Source organism: Larimichthys crocea, chromosome XIII, assembly GCF_000972845.2.
Source record: "Larimichthys crocea isolate SSNF chromosome XIII, L_crocea_2.0, whole genome shotgun sequence".
In the NCBI taxonomy this organism is placed as follows: Eukaryota; Metazoa; Chordata; class Actinopteri; family Sciaenidae; genus Larimichthys; species Larimichthys crocea.
The window spans coordinates 43,837,861-43,860,080 of NC_040023.1; the positions used below are offsets into that span (position 1 = coordinate 43,837,861).

A 22,220-nucleotide genomic window follows, 5' to 3' on the forward strand; every position below is an offset into this window, starting at 1 on the left:
TTTACATACAACCAGGTACAACAAAGCTGTCCTGTCATTATGCAAATACTTGAGTAACGCCTAGAGGGCTGCATAATGAGGTAGAAGCCTGGGGGTCGGGCGTTACACACAATGTTTAAAAAAACAAACACAAAACTATACATTTCATTAAATTCAACATTTTCGAAATTCAACAGTTCACAAAACAAGACATTTTTTTTTTCATGAAGTGTATTTCAGTTTTGTGAAATGGGCTTTGTGATGTTGATGGTGTATTTACAGTAATACATGGTCATCACTATTGTACATATTATGTTGCAGCTCAGTGACTGCCACACCTTTGTCCATCCACAGCAGTATAGAAAAAGAGTAACAATAAAATAAAAATAAAATATATGCCCTAAATAATGATATTTTGTATGTCTGTTGTTATTAACGATGTCCTAGACCACCCTGATGTAGCTTCAAACTTAAAGCTTAAGTATCAGTAAGAGGTTCATGGTGCCCCAAAATGGCCGTCCAAGTACATTAAATTCACTGTCATTCACATTCACGTCATTCCCCATCTCTCTCTCTCCCCACTCTTCCTGTCACTCTTCAAGCATAAAGCTCAAAGAGGCCAAAAATAATAATAATAATAAAAAGGTGGGGGACTGTTAACAAGGAGAAACCTGCTCCTCAAGACAATGCATCCAATTGTAGGCTTGTTGCCCAGCAATAGAGGAGCTGCTGTTGTCAGTAAGGGGTTAAATGGAAAAAATGCTTTGACATGACAGATTTTATGACATTGTAAATTAGCCTTTGAAAGCAAGACTCATAAGACATAGCATTTTAAAAATGAATATTTTATTGAATGATTTATTTCAGCAATCTGCGGTTGCTGGTGTTAAAAGTCCATGCATAGAAATATTTATTGGTCTATATTTACATACCAGAACGTGTACAAATGCCTGTGGCTGTACCCTTTCCATAAAAAAGGTCTTTGTGTCACATAACACCAAAAGTCACACACAAAATGCGTTTTTAGTATAAAACTGTTTATGAGTGTAGTGCAGTGTGATTCCTATTTCAACATGAATCCATTTAAAAGCAAATATTTACATTTTTTAAACAAACAAAGCTTTTTCTAAAATCATTTCAAACCTGAGGAAGCTTGTCTTTCATTCAGACACATGCCAATTGTTATTTCGTTATCAACATTACTTTGCGAATGTCAAAATGAGGGCACTCCGGTTCGATGAGCAGTGCAGAGAAACTAAATATTACCATTAGAGTTTCCAGCAGCAAAAGCATAGCTTGGCCTTATTTTAGGCAGGCTCCTACATCTTGGGGTCCTCGCACAGGATACATCCAGGCTTCAAGTCAGCCTGTCTCTCCATTTGAATCGTAACAGAGTGGAAGTTGTAGGAGGAGAAACAGGCCTGTGTCATTTCTCTTAGGACAGTTTGAGCGTCCACTGAGTCATCTGTAAAGAGAGAAAATACAAAGGCAAACAAACACATTTTAATATACAGTTTAAAAACACACAAGGTGACTACCCTTGTCTTAAAAAGTGTTTAAAGAAAAAGGACAAACACCCAACTGTAAGAAAAACTGACTCAAAGAAAATGGTGGAAATCCAAGTATTAGGCAAGGTGGAAATCCCTGCCAACAATATCTTCTCTTTCTCCAACTCTTTATCAAGAGCTAAAACCTCAATGTTTAATCTTTCTTCTTAAAATTTCCATCTTCTCTATCTTCAAGAACTGCAAGTCTCAGACTCTCCACTCTCCCTGTTCACATCCTACTTCAAGGGCTGTATTTGAAGGTAACCTAGAGAGACTGTCTGAATTTTGTATCTTCATTATTGTGGTGAAACACAGGTGATAGCATGAATCTGGATGTCTGTACACCATATGAAGCTCAATCTCGACATTCTGAAACTGACAATACTTTTTCCTCTATTCAGTGTCCAGTCATCTGCTGTACTGTACATTACCAGTTGGAGCTCTGTAGTATCTCCGACTATGACTCCAAGGTACCTGGGTGACACTGGATGACCAACTGTCCTTCCCTGGTAACATCCCTACAACAACTACATCAAGAGGGTTTGTTCCTCATCCAACAGGCAGGGCAGAACTTGCTCCAGGCTAATTGGCACCTACATGACTGTAACTCACTCCTGGCAGGTTTGACTAGAAATGCCATCTGACCTCTGCAACAGCCCATTTGGTATTCAATCTACCCAAGTTCTCCAACACTACACTCCTCCTCACCCTGCACTGACTACCGGTAACTGCCCAAATCCAATTCAAAACACTAGCTTTGACCAGTATTGTGAATAGCTCAGACCCATCAGACATGCAGGGCAGGATGCAAGTGAGCTGAGTGGAGCAGTGAGGTCATGGAGCTGTTTGTTCCCTCCACTCAATATCACTCCGTGCTCTACTTAGGTTTCACCCCACTCTACTACTCCCTCACTAGGAGATTCTAATATGGTTAATATTGTGCAGGCAGCTCACAAAAGAATATGTTTGCATTTTAGAATGACAGTTTCTTCTCACCTATGGCTACGTGTGCAGACAGCACAGCCTGGTTCATGGTGAGGGCCCAGATGTGAAGGTTGTGGACCGCTGTCACCCCCTTCACTGCTAGCAGACCGTCCCGCACTTCACTGTATCTCACCCCTGCTGGAGTACCTGAGTTATAGATGAAAAAGTGATAAAGTGGAGTATAAGTGTAGGACTTTGAGAAATGATAAAGTATCTGAAAGAGCAAGAAATAGAGCTGTGTACAAAGACAATGTTGTCCTTGTGTTCAGAGCCAGAGAATGAGGGCCTTACCTTCCATCAGGACAATAAGAATATCCCTCATGATGGTGATAGTGGTGCACAAGACAAATATGGAGAACAGGAAGGTGCAGATGGGGTCAGCCATCTTATATTCAGGCTGAAAGAAACACAGAGAAAATAAAGGTTAAGGATCGTCAGACATGTTAATCATCTGTGTACTTAATAATTCATTTGTTCGTAGTAATTGAGGTTGTATGGAGTATTTCATCAAGAACATTATTGGTGAAAGAGCACAATGTCTATACAGACACGTATTTAATAATAACTTGAGTCTTAGCAGTGGTTAGCCAGAAAACACAATAATAAAAGAGACACATTTACAATTAATTTAGTATTTCTTATGTAAGCAAAACTCCCTTTACTTTAAATTTTACGGTAATGACTGGTGAGAGAGACTCACAGAATGCAGCACCATCTTTCCTGCTGCAAACAGCCTTGAGTTGTTCGACATTTCTCAAGGATGAGTGTGTTTCTAGCACCGAGAATACAGAGTGGTGCAAGGAGCTAGCTTACAGAAGCTAAAAATAATTCAGGAATTAATAAATAAGAGCTAACAGAACGGGCAGGTTCCGGCCAGGTTTGCCTTGGGCCCTATATTGACTAAATACGCCCCTGGAGACTTCTAACCTTGAAGAAGATAATGATGGCGCTGACAAGCACACTGATGCTCTGGAGAAGATCTCCCACCACGTGGACAAAGGCTGCTCGCACACTGGCATTGGCCTGCTGAGCCCTCCGTCCTGAAAGACAAAAAATCTGTGCTCTAAATATGAAAAATTATACACCAACAACAGTGTATATTCAGTCATACTACAGACTACTGTGCATGTTGGATTAAAAATTTATCATCAGTATGCTAATCATATTAGTGAAGAAAGTTACAAAACAATGACTTGTATACCAGGAACATACCATGAGCACTGCTGTTTTGCTCCAAGTCTACATGGTCATCATTCGAGTGGGCATGGTTGGAGATCTGATTGTGTCCCTTTCCTTTCTTGTGACTGGGCCCGTGGCCATGGCTGTGGCCGTGGCTGTGTGAGCTGAGACCTCCGTGACTGTGGCCGTGTCCAGACTGGTGAAGGGTGAGCGCCATGCTTTTGAAAGTAGGAACAAAATATTTCCAAAGTATGAAACTCTGAGACACAAGGCATTTTGTCAGCATAAAACTAAAGTCTATGAAACTGGATTTAGTACTGTACTGCCCTTCTCTCTGAATTGGTGTTAATCAAATACATTTTTAAAAAAAGCTGTGTAAATGAGAACTGAGTTTGTATTTTACTCACATAATATTAGCCAGCACAGCACAACCAGAGGTAATAAGCATGACAGTGCCCTCAATGGTGTAGTCATCACTGATGAGGCGCTCCACAGCCAGATAAACCAACACTCCTGTTACCAGCCAGATGGTGAACACTGACAGCAGCGCACCCAAGATCTCTGCACAGGTGAAGAGATAGGAGGAACATAACTTAGGAGAAATTGAACAGAACTGTCGTGAAATACTGACTGGAAACTGCTCTTGATATCAGATTTTTCAGCTCCAAATTAACACAAGTTGGGTTACTTAACGTAATCCCTGGTTCTTTGATAACAGAGTGAGGTGTTTCACTGTGGGAACCGCTTCTGGCGAGACCATTACGGAAGCTCCAATGACACGTCTGTCTCTGACAGACAGGTCGACGTGTAGGGAAGGCCCCGCCCCCTCTATATACCACGGTCGACTGCCCCGTCCGGGCCATTCTTATCGGTTTCTTCCCTCATACATGCAAGGAGGGAATTGTTGGTGAAACACCTCACTCTGTTATCAAAGAACCAGGGATTACGTTAAGTAACCCAACGTTCTTTTTCTAACTTCGCTCAGTGTTTCACTATGTGAGATATAGACCACTCCCGGAATGCATAATCTCCCGAAGTCATCTGGCTCCTGACTGGGATGACATCAACCAGTTTCTGACGCACCAGACTCGAGCACTGCGTGAGCTAGAGATGGACCTGAGACATCCAGCCTATAGAATCTCACGAAAGTAAGCAGATTCCACCACTTTAGGTATGAACACCGGATTCGGCCCTAAACACACCTTAGACAAGCTCGGCGCAAACTGCAAGCAAGCCGGGCGGGTTGACAGCGCATGTAAATCACTCACTCGCTTCGCAGTAGTCAAAGCGAGTAGGAGAGCGGTCTTAAGTGACAAAAACTTCAGACCCACCACCTCCAAAGGTTCAAATGGGTGTTGTGAGAGAGCGTCTAACACAACCGCCAAGTCCCATAATGGCACCATAGGCCTGGAAACTAGCAGTTTCCGGCGCACTCCGTTCATAAAGTGGCATAATAATGGATGCTGGCCCACCGGCTTATCCCCGAAGCCTATGTGGCATGCTGAAATAGTGGCCAGATACACCTTGATAGTGGAAAAGGCTTTACCCTTTTCCAGCAGGTCTTGGAGAAAACAGAGAATGTCTTTCACTGAGCACTGAAATGAGACAATACGTCTGGCTTCACACCACTGCTCAAACACTCGCCACTTACAACTGTATAATGAGCGAGTGGATGAAGCCCTTGCACACTGAATAGTGTCGATCACGTTCTGAGGCAATCCAGCAGTGCCCAAATTTAACCTCTCATGGGCCAAGCCCAGAGAGCCACCTGCTCTGGATGGGGGTGGTAAATCTCCCCCCCGCCTGAGACAAGAGGTCCCTGCGCAGCGGCAGGGGCCAAGGTTGGCCTGATAGTAACTGAACTATCTCCACTATCCAGTGTTTGGACGGCCACCATGGGGCTATCAAAATTAGCGACAGGCCCTGAGCTCTCACTCGGGTCAGTGTAGGGGAGATCAGACTGAGAGGAGGAAATGCGTACAGCAAGACGTTTGGCCATGGGTGCGCCAGCGCATCCACACCTAACGGCGCATCCTCCTCCGTTAATGAGAAATACAGCTGACAATGTGCGTTTTCTCACGAGGCGAACAGATCTACGGCAGCCCGGCCGTATCTCTGCCACAGCTGGCTCACCACCTGGGGATAGAGTTTCTATTCCCCGAAAAGAGGGTTTCCTCTTGACATGAGATCTGCGCCCCTGTTCAGCACTCCCGCTACGTGCGTTGCCCGCAGCGACCCGAGCCGAGAGACGCTCCACAGAATTATTTTCTATGCCAGTCTGTGAAGCCGTGAAGAGCGCGTGCCTCCCTGATGGTTCACGTATGCCACCACCGTGGAGTTGTCGGATTTCACCAGCACATGCTGCCCTCTTAGGTGAGGGAGAAAATGTTTCAAGGCCAGAAACACTGCCATCAACTCAAGATAGTTTATATGGTGGAGAGCTGCCGTGCTTTCTGGTGAAACTGTCACCGAGCGAGAGAGGTGACGGCGGGGACACAGTCTTAACGATGCCACCCATCTCTGCACATCCCTCATCAGCAGGAGGCCCAACCTTACTACTGAAATGACCAATGCCATTAGCCCCAGCAGCCGAAGACACTGCACCGCTGTCCCCGGTTGAATCAGGGCCAGGCACTAAATGAACAACTGTAGCCTCTCCTCCGATAGCGTGGCACGATATCTGAGGGAGTCTATACTGACACCCAGATAGGAGATGCATTGTGCGGGAAGCACACGGCTTTTGGTCCAGTTTATTCTGAAACTCAGACCACTGAGGTGAGACGTCACAGTCTCCACATCCCTGAGTGCCTGCCCCCGTGAATGAGAGCATATCAGATAATCGTCTATGTACAAAAATATTCTGATACCTCTGCTCCTTAATGGAGACAATGCTGCTTCCACACATTTGCTGAAAACCCGTGGAGCCAGCGAGAGACCAAACGGGAGCACTCTGTATTCATAGGCTATGCCTCGGTGCGCAAACCTGAGGAATTTCCTGTGTGCAGGAAAAATTTCGATGTGAAAATATGCATCTGCCAGATCGATTGTGGCAAACCAGTCGCCGGGACGGATAGACTGACAACACTTTTATTATTAACATTCTGAACTTGTATTTTCTCAGATGACTGTTCAACACACGCAGATCCAGAATGGGACGCAGTGATCCCCCTTTCTTTGGAATGAGAAAGTAACAGAAGTAAAACCCCTGTTGACTCTCCTCGATCAGGACCACTCTGATCGCTCTTTTGATTAAAAGACAATCGATCTCGTTCTGTAACACCCGTGCAGCTTCCCCCTCTGCTACTGACATCAAAACACTGTTGAATCTCGGTGGTTTTGTAGCAAACTGAAGCCTGTATCCCCGAGAAACAGACAACCTGACCCATGTATGAACCTCCCTCCCTGGGCTGCACTGTGTTTGATTCAGTATTTTTTGTGTGGGACACCCCGCCCTCGGCTCTTGGCCTGGCTGCGGGGCTGTCACTTTTATTTCTTTGAACATGGGAACATGAAAATGAGTGTTTGGTGACACCCAGGGAACAGCTCTTGGCTGTAGTGAACAACAGGTGCTTGGTGACACTTGGAGATGCGAAGACACTGAGATGGATCGGTGGCTCGAATGGAGGTGGTAGGCCAGTGAAGGCTCCACAGCCGGGGGTTCGGCCAGCCCCAGCTCCGCCATGCCATGCACTTCTAGCTTGTAGTAGCCCTGTGTGGTTACCTTGCTCTTGAACAGGCTCGACCAGAACCAACTCGGTCGGTCATGCAGGCCGGGACTGCTGGGAGCAGCTGCTTGGCTGGAGGGCGGGTCGGAGGGAGCCCTTTATCCCTCGTCGCCCCCTCCGTGTCCTGAGCCGCCGGCCAGGGAATATTCAGTCTAGCCGCGGCTCGTTGGTCAAACCCCGTACAGGTTATTATCCACCGGAGTGGCTGCTTCGGTTGAGCTAGGGGGTCTGGATTGCGTGGGGAAGGTAGAGTCCTCCTCTCCTTCCTCCATGTCATCCAATTAGAGGATGTCAGAACCGGTCTCACTGTCTGCATCGCCGTCTCCCTCCCGTCTGAAGACATCTTCGAACAGCAGGGATATGGGTCAACCTCCTCCATCAAGTCCGCCCAGTCCCTTGGGGCACGCGGCTGATGGGCGGTGTGGATCTCCTGAGCGGTATCTGAAGTGGCGAGGGACGGGTCCCTGCCATCAATACCTGTTACAGCCACTCTCAATCTCGTCTCCAGGACCTTCATCGGCATGGTGCAGCAATGTGCACAAACCCGTGGGTCCGCTAGCGCCGCCTGAGCGTGCTTAGCTCCCATGCACACGATAAACATAGGATGGGGGTCTCTGCCTGAAATTGTTGCTCTACATGACGTGGGGCAACGGTGGGAAGAGCCCTTCCCCTCCGTCTGCCCGGCTCCTATGACGGGGGCTGCGGGGACAGACATGCCAATCGGGGGAGAAATGTGGTACTAGCGGTGAACCTAGTTTAAAATTTTTATTGGGGTATATAGTTGGTGTGAGCCTAACTATAACCTGGCGTGTGGAGAACAGTTCGCCGTTACGCGTTAACTATGCTCCAAATGATGGTGGCACACAAGCTAAGAGTGAACGTAGCCCGAAGCTAGCAGGGCACCCGGTGGTTGAGCACCTGGTGACCCGTCGGGAAGCTCGCCACAACGTGGTCGCAATCCCACTGAAGTAACCGTCAGCACAGTCCAGAGTCTGTTGGTGCCGCGCTAGGCAACGTTTCCCTTAACGGAACGTTTGATAGCAGTTAAGCTAGCAACCAACCTGACAACCAGATGCACTGAGGGAGCTCTCGTAATTCCGCTGAGGAAGAAAGCGAGAATGGCCCGGAAGGGGCGGTGACCGTGGTATATAGAGGGGGCGGGGCCTTCCCTACACATCGACCTGTCTGATCAGAGACAGATGTTGTGTCATTGGAGCTTCTGTAATGGTCTCGCCAGAAGCGATTCCCATAGTGAAACATAGAGCGATGTTAGAAAAAGAACTGTACACACCGCGTTTAAGTATAGACTAATTATTTGTTGACCTCTAGCTATCAGATTAAATTAATATTTTACAGATGTCCAGTAAAGTCTTGGTCAATCAAGCATTAACAAAGTAGGTAGAGAGAATAATTGCATTAGCACTGAAGTTCTGAAGGACTTCAGATTAGACAAACTGTCCACAAAGTGGACAAAAAAGTATAATCATCCTGAATTACAGTTTCTTCACTATGCAAGACATATCAGCACTTAACTATCGCAGCCAACCTAGGCTTAGCCTTCAATTTAGTGACAAAATGGATTGTAGACATACAGTACCAGTCAAAAGTTTGGACACACCTTGTCATTCAATGCTTTTTCTCATTCCAGCTTTGTTACTTTCTACATTGTAGTTTTAACAATGAAGACATCAATAGTGTCACAAGCAAAGCACCTCGACACCGTTGCACCTCTTCCTCCATGCTTCACAGTGGGAACCACACATGCAGATACCTTCTCACCTTCTCTGTGTCAAAGACACAAAAGTTAGAAGCAACAACCTTAGATTTGACTTAGATCAGACCAAAGTCCTGATGTCCATTGGTCCAATGTCCATTCTTTCTGTTTTTTTCAGACCAAGCAGTTCTCTTCTTCTTGCTGGTCTCCCTCAGTTGTGGTTTCTTTGCATCAATTCAACCATGAAGGTCTGATTCACATAATCTTCTCTGAACAGTTGATGTTGAGATGTGTTTGCTACTTGAACTCTGTGAAGCATTTACAGTATGTGGGCTCTAACCTGACGTGCTGTTAATGGTTGATTTTCTGATGCTGGTAACTGTAATGAACTTCTCTGCAACAGGTCTTCCTTTAGTTGGTGATTCTAAATGGTTCAAATGGGCACCAAGGTGCAAACAATTAGCTTTGGCTATCAGGGTCATCAAAGATAAATATAAATAGTAACTTTAATATTGAACACACATTTCAAAGAAGGGTCAACTAATCAAACTGATTCCAGTCTTTAGACCATACACAAAACTATTCATTTGGAATCCAACTAATAATTAAGTTAATACATACAACCAAAATTGCTATATCAACAGCTAGTGGAGTTCAGCATAGAAGAGGCTGGCGGCATTCACTCTTGTACAGCATTAAACAGACCAGGATGTACATAAAGAAGCATTTAACATTTGTGTTAGCTGGCAATTCTGTAACCTTCCAGAGACTGGTGAGAGACTGAGACTGGGTGGGTGAAACATTTTTGTTGTGCAGTGTACCCTCGTGCAGGTCATCGGATGAAACCAGGTTGCTCTGTGCGTGCTACAGGTGCTAACTTGTCTCCTTTCCTTATTTCTGGACTGGAGTGTTTGCTGGTTCATTGATTGGATGACAATATTGACTATTCAATGAAGTGTTCAGTCTAATTGAGGCAGACTTTACAATTTTGGCCTTCAAGCAGTTGTTGCTGTGGAAGGTGTCATCACATTATGCAAAACCTGTGTGCAAATGCATCACGTGCTTCTGTTTGAGAGGCAGATGCTGAACAACTGTCATCACTCCTGTGATAGTGCAAAGAGGAGGCTGAATAGTCCTGGAAAGTTCTTAGTCCCTCTGTAGGGATGAGCACCGACGAATAAAATATCTACTGGAGGATAAACTATATATCCCTTCAATATCTATTTCCGGGAGATGAAAAGTCAAGTAGTTGTTACTCTCAGTAGAAATTGAGGAACTGACCTAATATCCAAGGAATGAAGGTTGGGAGTTTGAATTGGAGTAGCTAGAATAACATCGGCTGAATTGAATGTGGTGGGGCTAGATATTCTAATCTCAACTTGAGTCTAAACTAATGATCAAGACAATACCAAAAGTATACAAAGCTGTCAAAGCAAAAAGGTAATTAGAAGAATCTAGAATATAAAATACATTTTGCTTTGTTTACCACATAATTCCATATATGTTATTTTATAGTTTTGATGTCTTCATGGCTAATCTACTAATCTACCAAATGTTTGACTCTACTGTGGATCATAAAGTAATGCGAGTGAACGAACTAAATAAAAGAGAACATAAATGTTAACCAGTGAACAGGATATGTAAAATTACTTAAAAATATAATTTAAATAAACATTATATAGAAACTGCCCTTAACTTTAAGACTGCGATGTGATCCGTACTAAAATGCCACCTTATTCTTTTTATTTTTTTTTATTTTATGTTTATGTGAAAGCTTAAAATTTTGTGTCTGTCTATCCTCATTACAACCAGGCAATCATTGTTCATTAAACATTATTAAGATGACTGAATAAATATATCTCAATACCCGCACGATGCCAGCCATAGTTGAGCTTGTGTGTGGCAGGTCTGGAGGAGAGCCAAAGGGACAACAGGCTGATGATGAAGCTGGTGAAGTCCACCAAGAGGTGGGCAGCGTCCGTCATCACTGCAAGACTGCCTGCAAAATACCCACCTGCAAAGATAATAATTAATTATATTGAAATTATAATTATACCATTGTAAAAATATAATTATACCATTGTAAAGCTAGATTGATACTGGTGGGGTACGTAATTTATTTCACATGGAGCTGGACAAACTCAAGAGAAGGATGTCTTTTCAACTTAGAACTATAACGTTATGGTTTTTATAGATACTTGACCCTTCAATCCAGGAATCGACTTTTGTTCCAGAGGGTCTATGCATTCACCACCAAGACCAGACAATAGAATGTGTGAGGAGGAGTCTGCCTCATGATTATTAACCAGTAGTGCAGATGTGGAGATCATTTCCACGAGATGTTTTCCTAACATGGAGCACTTTTTTATTGGGACGCAGACCTTACACGGTCATTGGCTACATCAGCAAATGTGTCAATGCATTTGTACAGAGGATTACTGAACAAACATTGCCAGATCAAAAGCCATAGGGTAAGTCATAGGAAAGTCCATGCCAAACTTAAAAACATGGACTGACAACTCCAGGTCCACGCACCAGAGAGCAGTTAGCAGTGCCAAGAAACAATACAGGGACAAAGTGGAGTCAACACTAAGAACGTGTGATCTGGACTGAGACTACAAGAAGGAAAAGCAGCAGTGCTGAGTTAACACCTTATATGAATGTTTTGAGAACAACTTTCCAGATGAGGAGGTACAAAAAGGGCCAGAACTCCAGAACACTATATCTAAATATCGAACCAAATATCCAGACCAGGTGTGTGAAGATCTTTTATATGAAAGATTCGAATCAGATTTTAATTTGTGTGACTTTTCAAGTTCATTTTGTATACTTTTTTAAAATATGTATTCGTATGATCACTATTGGAGGGAGCCTGAGAACTAGGAATTGCATTGCTTCATTGTAATTGTTTGTGCACATGACAATAAAAAAACTTGACAATATGTGGATATATAGAAAGTTAAAGGATCCCAAAGCTATTACGATTTATTCTGAGCTGGACATAAATGTGCATAGCAAATTTCATGACAATGTATTCAATAGTTAGATTCATCATCAAGGAACCTGTGGCTAAAAGGGGAAGTATATGGAAGAGAGGAGAAGTAGAGGAAGTGAAAGGAGACAAAGAAAGAGGAAAGACAAAACTCAAGAGCGGAAGAAACAGTGACGAAGAAGAAAATTGCAAAAGAGAGAAGCATGTGAATGAGTGGATGACTGACTGACTGAGTTCAAAGTCAAGCAAACAGCTTATCATCAGACTGTGTCAGACTGAAGATGCATCAGATTTTCTGTCACTGATCTAATAATGGGACATATCCTGCATGTAAAAGGGTATGAAAGAGAACAGAGAGAAAGAAGATGAGAAAAACTAAATGACTTACCGAGGATTTCACCAATCATGAAAATCATGCAGATGACGGAGACGACATATAACCTCTTCCTGGCAACTTTCTTCTCTCGTTCGCGATCTTCCTGGGCATGGCTGTTGTCGTGGCAATGCTTGATGCCACCGGCACCATCTATCTGTAATGCCTCCTGGTTGGGCACGCTGGGTCATTGACATCAGAGTAAGGCGAACCAAGGGACAGCAGAGAAAACCATGGAGTCACTTTATGATTATTGAAGTCCAGCTTCATTAATTTATGTAGCCTAGTATCACACATTTGCTGCAAGGGGCTTTACAATCTGTACAGCATTTTGCAACAGCTGACCAATTTACATCTGTTTACGGTGCATCAAATCACTTTCATTACTGACTGCCTGTCAGTTAATATTTCATTTTTCTCTATATTTTTATTTTATTTTAAATCATGTTGATGCTACACTGACTTGTAATGAGGTGAATAGTGTCACTTTCATTCCCTTTCTGCACCCTGTACGTCTGTTTCTGTACATTGTAATTTGTGCTCTGGGTAGGATTGCCTGTGTACAAGTACGTAGCGCTTTACAGTCACACCAGCAACTATTTGACTGATTTTGGTGAAACTGGATCATATTTTGTGGAGAAAATGTTTTCTGATTTTCCCACTGCTTTTCCTGTTTTTCCTCATGGACAGTGAAGTAAACTGTTGCCAACTGTAGCTACTGTTAGCTAATGTTAGCTCAGTCAGAATTGTTGGCCCTCTGTAAATAATTCTATAAAGAGTACAATCTAGATCTGCTCTATAAAGTGTCATGAGATAACTTAACTTCGACTCCTCGACACTGTTGTTGCACTACTCTGCTATGCTGTGATTTTCATTCATTGTCTACAGCCACAGTTAAATGTATGTAGTTTTTAATCTTAATTTGTAGGTGTATTTCTTATTTTTATACATACAAGGTTTTATTCTTTTTAACCGTTATAAAGTTTTCTATTTGTATTTCTATTTGTAAATCTTAGCACGTTTAATTTCTTCTTTGTACATGTCAAATTACTATGCACATATTTAACTTCTTTGCGCAGGTTTCATTTAAATGCAGCAACTTTAACGCATGTTTCCTGTTTAGTTTTAATGTATGTTTATAGGTTAATCTTAATGCATGCTATCTATCTATCTATCTATCTATCTATCTATCTATCTATCTATCGTAGCAATTTAAATGTCAATAACAGTCAAAGTGAAATGTCAGTCTGATGAGTGTGTTCACCACCAATAACAAAAAAAGGCCATTCACAGGATTTACAGAATCAACGGAAAGAAGGAGTAGGCAACAGTATGAGGATGAGCATATAAACCAGCAGAAGATGCTTCATGCTTCAAAATACTTCCCTACTGGTGTTTTCCATCAACAGGATATACATATTTGCACAAATATCACTATGTACATTACTTCAAGGGTTAAAGCCGCCAGTTAAAAGTTAAACACGCCAAAGGTGTGTTTAACAGCATTGTTTACTGTGTCTAAAGGCTGGCCCATTCTTAATGAGACAAACGTATTCACACGGTCTTCTATTTGACATGAAGTTTACCTTCCTGCAGTGTTGTATGTGTTCCTCCCTCCTGACACCAAAACAAGTCTCTCTGGATCCTTCTTTTTAAACATGACTGATGTCCTTTAGATTATCACACAGAAACAAAGTCCTCAAAGTGGAAAAATGCCCAGAATAAAACAAAAACGGGCTAGGAATAAAAATATATATTAACTTTAAAATACTTGTGAGACAGCTCTAGTTGTGTTTATTCTAGTTCATGCAGTGATCTTCTTCAGGCCTTGTCGTCTCCCCTTGAGAAATATTTCAAAGCCGCTGAGCGTCCTAACAAAGCAGCCAGGGTGCAAAAAAAGGGAGCTAAAGATGAAATATCTGATGCAGCCTTGTGACTACCACCGTGCGCACCGTGTGCAAACGCACAGGCCGCCTGCAACGTCCTTTAGAGCCGAGTGATGAGAGCAGAAGAACCGCAGGGAGCCAACACAGATATATGGAAACATAATAACAACACACCACATATGTCAGCTTAAGGTGGAGGGAGGCGGCTCCTGTCATGTACATCAACAGGTTGTGTCATGATTTATTTAACAGTGCCCAAAACGCACACACATATACACCTTTAACTGATTTGTTTGAGTGCGCACTGCTGGCCGTTAATCAAACCCGGAGAGGTGGGGGTGGTGGTGGGGATGCGGGTCATCCAGCCCGCCCACCTCGTTTGACCAGCCGGCACTCTGTGATTATACAATCAGACGGGCCGTGCGCTTTCTGGTCACATGATCATTCATCGCTGATCCCGTGCTTCCTTTCAGTCCACTCTAACAACCATTCATGATTCATGATTTATGTTAATCATTGATAATTGCGCATTTTTGCCCAAACCTGCTGTCACCCGCCTGGAGCTGATTTAGTATCATCAGCGTGGATTTCTTTTGATCGGTGGATTAGAAGCAGCTACTCACGTGGACCTCCTCCACTCTAAGGTGTGTTTATTATTATGTTTGTTTGTTTTTTCAACTGATCCAGCAAGTTTCCATAAATCTGAGCTGAACACGTGAACCTGAACATATGATTTTGTGACATCATAAGGAAACTAATCCTGGTTCACAGTGTGGAAACCCGACAGGTGACTTTTCAATGAAGTGAGAGGCATGTAGATTTCTTATGAAGAAACTGTAACAGTGCTTAACGTGACAGACCACATGTCGAACAGGCTTTAAGTAATTATCATTTTCCCAAGCTTTAGCTATAAGGAAATCCTCCTAAGAAGTCATCGAAGTGGAAGGCGGGCCTCCATAGGTCAGTGAGTGCTGGGGGTGAGGGCGCGCACAGTCTCAGACTTTCTGCTCCAAAAGAATGCATGGCCTTTAGGCAGCACAGATGGAGCATCTCTGCAGCTCTGCACCACTCGTGAACATTTCAAACTGTCCCACAAGGTGGCAACAATGAACCGTTTACAGCAAGTGTTTAGAGAGCCCACGAGTCTGTGATGAGATGAGCAGAGTGAAGTGACACAGTGTTTTTGTGTTTTTCACAGAAAAAGCTCTTTAAGTCAAGTCAAGTCAACTTTATTATGTACAGGACATACAGAGAATTGAAATAACGTATATAATAAATAAATAACTTATCCCTGGTTCAAACTGCAATAAACATGAAATATAAAGTATAAAATATAGGCATATATGGCAAATATAAAAACATTTTCACAGTGTAGATACAGTATGAACAGTATAAACAGTGTGAATATATATATATATATATAAAAAATAGAAAGATGTACACAGTGTAAACTGTTGTAAACATTTTGAATGACATACAGCAATTGACTGTACATAGTGCAATTAAAGAAACAGCAGCATGTTTGTAAACGTTTGTAAAGTTCGTAAAGTGGCTGGTGCCATTAGTTTGCACATGGGGGGTGGGGGGTATCATTGTCCAGAGTTTGTAAGGGAAGAGAAGGAAGGGGAGCAATTCAGCTTCCTGACAGCCTGATGGTTAAACTGTCTCTCACTCTGCTGGTTCTCACACAGAGGCACCTCATTCTCCTCCTGGAGGGCAGGAAACTGAAGAAGCAGTGGTTGGGATGGTTGGAGTCGTCCGCAATGCTTGAGTGCTTTGCCGGCCAGGCGTGTGTTGTAGATGTCCTGGAGGGAGGTACGTTTTTGGTTTGTACTCGTTTGGTCTCCGAACCATCTTATCTGCAACACTTATGATGTTTGGTGTGATTTGTCTCCATCATGCAGTAAATGCAGCAAATTTGACCATCCACAAAGTGGAGAAAAGTGGGTGCAAACTTTGATATGCTGTCGAAATGATTCTGATTTAATTTGATTGCGGCACACCCCTGTGAACTCTTCCACAAAGCATCTAGTGATGTTAAAGCTGCATGCTGCTTACATCAGTGCTCTTTAGTGTCTTTGAAAGCACCATGACACATTCACACAATGAGACTTCAATGCAGCTTTTTTTAATTCTTTTTGAAGGTGATGACGTTGTTTTCTTGGAATGCTCCAAAAGTGGAGTCAGTTTAATTCTAAAAATAGCTTTCAATGTGTCACTGGCTATTTTGGTCGACACCGTCTGTGAAAGTGGGTCTGTGTTTGGTTTGCCAAGGCGTTGTGTGTGTGTGAATAGATGGTGCAGAGGGGTTGCCAGGGGCTGCAGAGTGAGGGGAAAATGGCATGAGAAGGGTTAGTTACACATGGCTGTTCACAATGTTCTTAAGATCCTAACCCTGCAACGGGCCACTCACCAGATCATGAGAGCTCTACTTACACTATAGGACTGCATGCATGTTTGTGCAGACACACTCGAACCAGTGCAAGTCCTAGTATTTTGAAAGATACAACTGTTGCTCAGGCAACTGCCCACCTCTTCCCCACCTCTCCATCCTAATGATGGCTGTGAGTGTGTGGTGGTGGGGTGATAAAAAGGCCCCAATAGTGGTAAACAACTCCAGGTCAGGCATCTGGACAATGCACTGACGTCAGACCTGCTCCGTCATTCACCATCCAGTGATGCCGATTCACCAGGGAGCTGGGGTGCAATGTTTGAGAGACAGACAGCAAGAGAAAAGAGAGTGTGGATGTTGAGGGCAACAGTGTGAATGAAAGAGAGAAAGAGAGAGTGAGTTCCTCATAAGTCGTCAGAGCTGCAAGGAATCATCTCATAACACACGAGATCAGACGAGGCTGCATCTGCACTACAGCTGAGAACAACACAAGGCACAGCAGAGAGTCTACAAAGAACACCGTTCACAAACTGAGGATATCACTGACCTAACATGATGGAAGTGGTCCTAACCAGACTGCGGGACTTCTCCTGCAAGACCTCCACCTTTGATGATTGCAAACCAGCAGGACAGAGTGCATGCAGGGATTCTCGGAGCAGGACTGACTGCCTCGGTGAAGGCTGCACAGCTGGAGATGAGGGTAGAAAGCTGGACATAGAGAGTGCATTGGCCTGGCTGCGCAGGGAACTGGTAATATAATATTTAATATAATATAATATAATATAATATAATATAATATAATATAAATATAATACTGTATTAATGACTACTTTTACATTTGATACTAGTGAGACCATGTAAAGTAAAAAATAAAATTAAACAAATTAATTAAATGCACAAAGACTCAGTAGCTAACGAGCAACTTTTGTGTTTTCACATTAGCTCACAGTTGTCACGTGTTAGCTACAGCAGTCCTCTATAAGCAAGAGTTACATTTATGATGGCAATATTTTACTTTTATGTCGAATTTTGAATGGAACAGATTGTTTTTAGATTGTGGTACTGCTGTTATTTTTTACTTATTAAAGGATCTGAATAGTTCTGTTGTGTCTAATGTATTGAGAACAGATTTTTCAGTTTCAGTGTTCAATTAAATCAAAAGATGAAATATCAAAATGATTCTAACCAAAAAACTAAAGTATCATGAAATGAGAATAATAAGTATTTTACCAGTAAAGTCATTTGTCACCCCAACAAAATGACCTCCTGGCTTGTTCTGAATGCTTTTGTGTGGGAAGTGCGAGTTATTGCCTTTTTTGTTTTTATGATGCGTGTAGGTCATGTTGTTGCAATGTCAGCCCCTTTAAACCGTCCTCTCCAGTCAAAAAGGACGGCTATGTGTGTGTTTATGTGTCCAGTTGTGTGTCTGTTTGCACCTCTGTGAGAAACTGTGTAAGGCTCATTGTCATGGCCTAATATATCACTGCCATTTAATGCATTCACCCAGATAGCTCGTCATGGTAACCGAGTGTCCTGAGCACACAGAGAAGGAATAAAACACGCGTTTGACTCGGAGCTGGACAGAAGAAGCAGTAAAAACAGAGGCCTCCTGGAAGGTTCAATAGAGAACTCACGGCAGCAATCATCTTAAAGGAAGAATACAATTCAACACAAGAATGACAGCTTCAGTTTGGAGGACAATCTTTTAGACCAGTGTTCCTCAAACTTTTTATACCACGTACCACCTCAGAAAACATTTGTCTCTTCGGGAGAGGAGCCAGTTGTGTTCCTATTGCAAGAATATTTCTTGTTGACTGTTGTTGAATTCTGAAAAGAACTGGTTCAAGAACCAGAGCTCATTTGCTGTTAGGAGTTCTCCTGATCTGTACTTTTCTTCCTAATATTTCCTCTTCAGAGCCGCAATTGCGATTGTAGTGTTTCTTAGCTAATCTTGGATGTAAGTGTGCACTTATATCAGGCTGATATTGAAACAAGATATTGATAGATAGATATTTTTTGATTATTTAATTTGTACTCATACCATAGTTTGAGTTTTATACCATTAAAATCAAGGAGAGAGCTCAAGGTCTGTTTAGTCACAAGCTTCTGAATCACATCACATGATCTTCATCAGATGGGCAGATCGAGTTTGCCTATGGGGATTGTTCTGAGTACTTGAAGGACTTCTTTCTGCCATTCTGGCTATAAAATTGAAACATAAGTTCATAAAACAATCCCATCATAGTAGCTGTTTTGGACATCATATCACACGATCTTAACCCGCAGATGGAGTTTAGCCCAGCTAGAAATGTAGATGTTTAAATTTACATTTACATCGGAGCACTACACTTACAATTAACTGAATGTACCCTTGTGTAATTTTATTGCATGGCTACATTCAGGTTTTGTTTTATTGTTTGACTGAACATTTGGAAGACATGGCTGAATATACTGTGAGCTATTTGTCTTCTTTTATCCTGGTTTTTAAAAAACTGTATCATTGCCTCATTTAATGTCATAAAATCACCTCAAATTGTACTCATTTAGAAAGTGTAGTCAAAGTAATAATATTTTGTCTATATATTTGTATGACTCTCTGTCTGGTGTTCATGATGTAATTAAACTGGGACTGCAGTTCAGCACAAAACACCATCACCTCAAATCCCAAGGTACTGTGTTCATGCAAGAGCAAGAACGATGGCTGCTGTTTTGTAATCCAAACCGAACCTCTCAGTTTGGTCAGTTTGTAGTAAACAAAAGTGGGACAGGCAGATGTACATACACACACACAGACCGTGTCCAGAACATTATTTGAAAAGAGTTGGTGTTTGGCATGAGGTGGTGGAGCTCAGCATGTCCACATCTCCAACTCCCTCAAAGAAAAAAAGAAAGGTCATGTTTCTTCTCTCGTTCCTCCGAGTGTTCACAAAGGCGGTAAAGCCAGCATCTTTCAGCCGGAGCCCATTCGCAGCCTGGTGCTGTAATTAACAGAGAAAAGAAATGCAGATCGGCCCCAAAAGGCTTTTTGTCTGGGACATTCCTCGATCTTTAGGACAAACTTGGGCTCTGAAGTTTGTGGAATTCTCAATCTCTTATTTTACAATGTGGGCAATTAGACAGCCTCTCATAAAAAAGGAAGAAAGAGAACGAAGAAAGAAGATGCATTTGCATTTGAAAGAAGGCCACGCTCAAATGAAATCGCTCACACTGAGCTTGAACAGGAATGAGTTTTTTAGCATTCATTTTCAGTTTCTTTAGGGAGTTTCTCTGCTTTATTCTCTGTTTTTCAATATGTAAAATGTCAAAAAATAAAACTATATGCATTTTTCTTTATGTGTATAGATGGAGATGCGATCTCAAGACCAAGCTCTGATTCGGCAGCTGATGGAGCTTCACTCCGGCATCCAGGAGCTCAAGCAGGAGTTATCTGAAGAGGAGCAAGAGGAAGAGACAGATGAGAAGGAAGCTGAAGAGGAGGAGGAAGGCAGCTACTGGGACTCAGAGAGCGATCGAGGAAGCGGCAGCGTTTACTCCGACTCAGGGGAGGTGGGCTTTCCCATTTCCTGCAGGAAGATGCCTCCACCCCTTTACTCAGGGGTCTTATCAAAGACGGCATTCAGCAGAAGAAGCTCTGTGCCTTGAAAAATATTAGAAGAGATTCAACTTTTGGAGTCTGTCCTCAACTTCCTTATATCCTCTAAGACCGTCAACAAAGACGAGGTGGAGCAAGATGAATCAATTTGCAAGTTCCCACCATAAATTCACTTCACTGTCCGTAGCCAGACAAGAGAATGAGTCAGATAGACTTAGCATAGCAGTGTTACTATTTTAATGCAGATGTAATCATCATTTAAATCCTTGCAAAAAGTACAATACAATAATTGTGTATGAATGGTTAGCTCCTCAAACTGATGAGCAGTTGGCACCTTGCATGGCAGCCAATGCCATCAGTGTATGAATGTGTGTGAATGAGATACGTAGTGTAAGAGTAAAAAAAGGTTGAAAAAGAAGACTAGAAAGGTGCTATATAAGTACAGTCCGTTTACCATTTACAATATGTCACTGGAAAGGCTTCTTTTGTTTATAATGTTTCCTTTCTTTATTCTGTTTTCATGACAAATGAGATATTGTAAATGAAAAAATATTTGACAGATTGTTATGAGTCAAAAGGAACTGTTCTTGGAAACACACCTGATCACGTTCTTGCAGAGACTTAGTTACATGCAGCAAAAGACTGGAGACAGAGGGAGTAGCTGGCTTGACTCTGTCTGAAGTTCTCAAGTTTTAGAGGGGCTGGTAGGTTTTGTTGCGTTTGGGCCAGGCGGCAACCTCTGTGGCTGTGAAGTGAAGCCGACGCAGAAGTACCAAAAGGAAGAGTAAGCAGTCATTTGAGGCTGGCTACAGAACATGTCAGTCTCCATGTTAAAATGTCTTCACAACTTCACAGCAGAAATAAACATGTTTACAGCCTGGTACAAAAAACAGTTTTGGTCTCTGTAGCTAATTTCCCCGTTCATGACAACTGTACTGAGGGTGAATTTATATACAACTCACCTGTTCACATTATATTGAGGCTTAAAGTTATGCAGAATTAACAGTGTGGCTGCTTTGATTTACAGGTGGCTGCCATTACTGATGGCTTGTTTGAGCACCCAAGTGTCATTTGGCCTGCCTCAGATTGGCTGATGATCTATGTGTATGCAAATATTTAGATTAGCCGGGAGACAGAAGAAGCAGGACTGCCAACATGGCGACAGTCAGAGCCACAGATTCTGAACTTCAAAGCAGCTCTTCAGAAACCTACGAGTGACATCACCCATGCACTTTCAGTCTTTATGCTAAGCTAACCAACTTAGTAGTTGCAGCTTCATAATTTATAGACATGTGTGGTATCAATCTTCTCATCTCACTCTCAGCAAGAAAGTAAATAAACATAAAATATGTTTATGTTATGTTATGTTGTTGTGTCAGAAAGCGAGAGGGCGTTTTGTTCTCCATGTAGACAGATAGTGGTGTTAAAGGCAACTTGTGACACGGTTCAAATGTGTACAAATGTCAAGGTTTGAATTTCTTGATCCTCACAAAAGCGTTGTGTGTATGTGCAGGAAGCTCACTGACTTTTTATGACTGTAACCGCACACAGTTTACTGGATCTTTATCGTAACATTTTCAACATGCATTGAAAAAGATGGTATACTCTCTGTATTAAGAAAGTATTATTAGTTAGTATCAACATGTAGTGGTCAGGCATAGATGTATTTATTAACCATACCTGAACTTATTTGAAACAGGTACTGTCCTACAGTGATGCAGAGGTACAGTATGCCCGCACAATAAAGACATGAAATCACTGATGTTGCACACTTTATTTTTGTCGAATCACAAAACATGTCAACATAAAAATTGTGTCAAATATCATTTTCTATGTCATTATTACATCCATAAAGTC

General features: G+C 42.4%; 2 protein-coding genes across 5 annotated transcripts; one reads left to right on the forward strand and one right to left on the reverse strand.

Annotated features, from left to right (window-relative positions):
• Nucleotides 1-811: 811 nt before the first annotated feature.
• LOC104937810 (zinc transporter 8-like) lies at nt 812-14,617 on the reverse strand. Its single transcript, XM_027286100.1, has 9 exons — nt 14,080-14,617; nt 12,509-12,675; nt 10,996-11,142; nt 4,097-4,250; nt 3,723-3,907; nt 3,438-3,550; nt 2,802-2,907; nt 2,523-2,657; nt 812-1,444 (listed from the first exon to the last, which is right to left on the reverse strand). The coding sequence occupies exons 1-9, from the start codon at nt 14,151-14,153 to the stop codon at nt 1,299-1,301; spliced, it is 1,227 nt and encodes a 408-aa protein (XP_027141901.1). The 5' UTR covers nt 14,154-14,617; the 3' UTR covers nt 812-1,298.
• A 200-nt stretch (nt 14,618-14,817) lies between these two features.
• LOC104937807 (DBF4-type zinc finger-containing protein 2 homolog) lies at nt 14,818-21,223 on the forward strand. 4 transcript variants are annotated; one of them, XR_003463617.1, is made up of 3 exons: nt 14,818-15,023; nt 16,071-16,194; nt 20,114-21,223. XR_003463617.1 is itself a non-coding variant. In XM_027287085.1 (3 exons), exons 2-3 carry the CDS (start codon nt 16,180-16,182, stop codon nt 20,411-20,413), a joined length of 315 nt encoding a protein of 104 aa, XP_027142886.1. In that variant the 5' UTR covers nt 15,284-15,339; nt 16,071-16,179; the 3' UTR covers nt 20,414-21,223. The 4 variants fall into 4 exon arrangements, 3 of the variants coding, with proteins under 3 accessions (XP_027142886.1, XP_027142885.1, XP_027142884.1); XM_027287085.1 differs by lacking the exon at nt 14,818-15,023 and adding an exon at nt 15,284-15,339; XM_027287084.1 differs by lacking the exon at nt 14,818-15,023 and having other exon boundaries at nt 15,999-16,194.
• Nucleotides 21,224-22,220: the final 997 nt, after the last annotated feature.

Bases quoted from the DNA above. Each gene is read 5' to 3' on its own strand.
- LOC104937810 (XM_027286100.1), bottom strand. From the start codon at position 14,153: ATGTTTAAAAAGAAGGATCCAGAGAGACTTGTTTTGGTGTCAGGAGGG. The intron at 11,143-12,508 runs GTAAGTCATTTA...TTATCTTTGCAG, and splicing joins CATGATTGGTGAAATCCTCG to GTGGGTATTTTGCAGGCAGT. The intron at 4,251-10,995 runs GTATTGAGATAT...TCACCTGTGCAG, and splicing joins CTATGGCTGGCATCGTGCGG to AGATCTTGGGTGCGCTGCTG.
- LOC104937807 (XM_027287083.1), top strand. From the start codon at position 17,324: ATGATGGAAGTGGTCCTAACCAGACTGCGGGACTTCTCCTGCAAGACC. The intron at 17,522-20,113 runs GTAATATAATAT...TTATGTGTATAG, and splicing joins CCTGGCTGCGCAGGGAACTG to ATGGAGATGCGATCTCAAGA.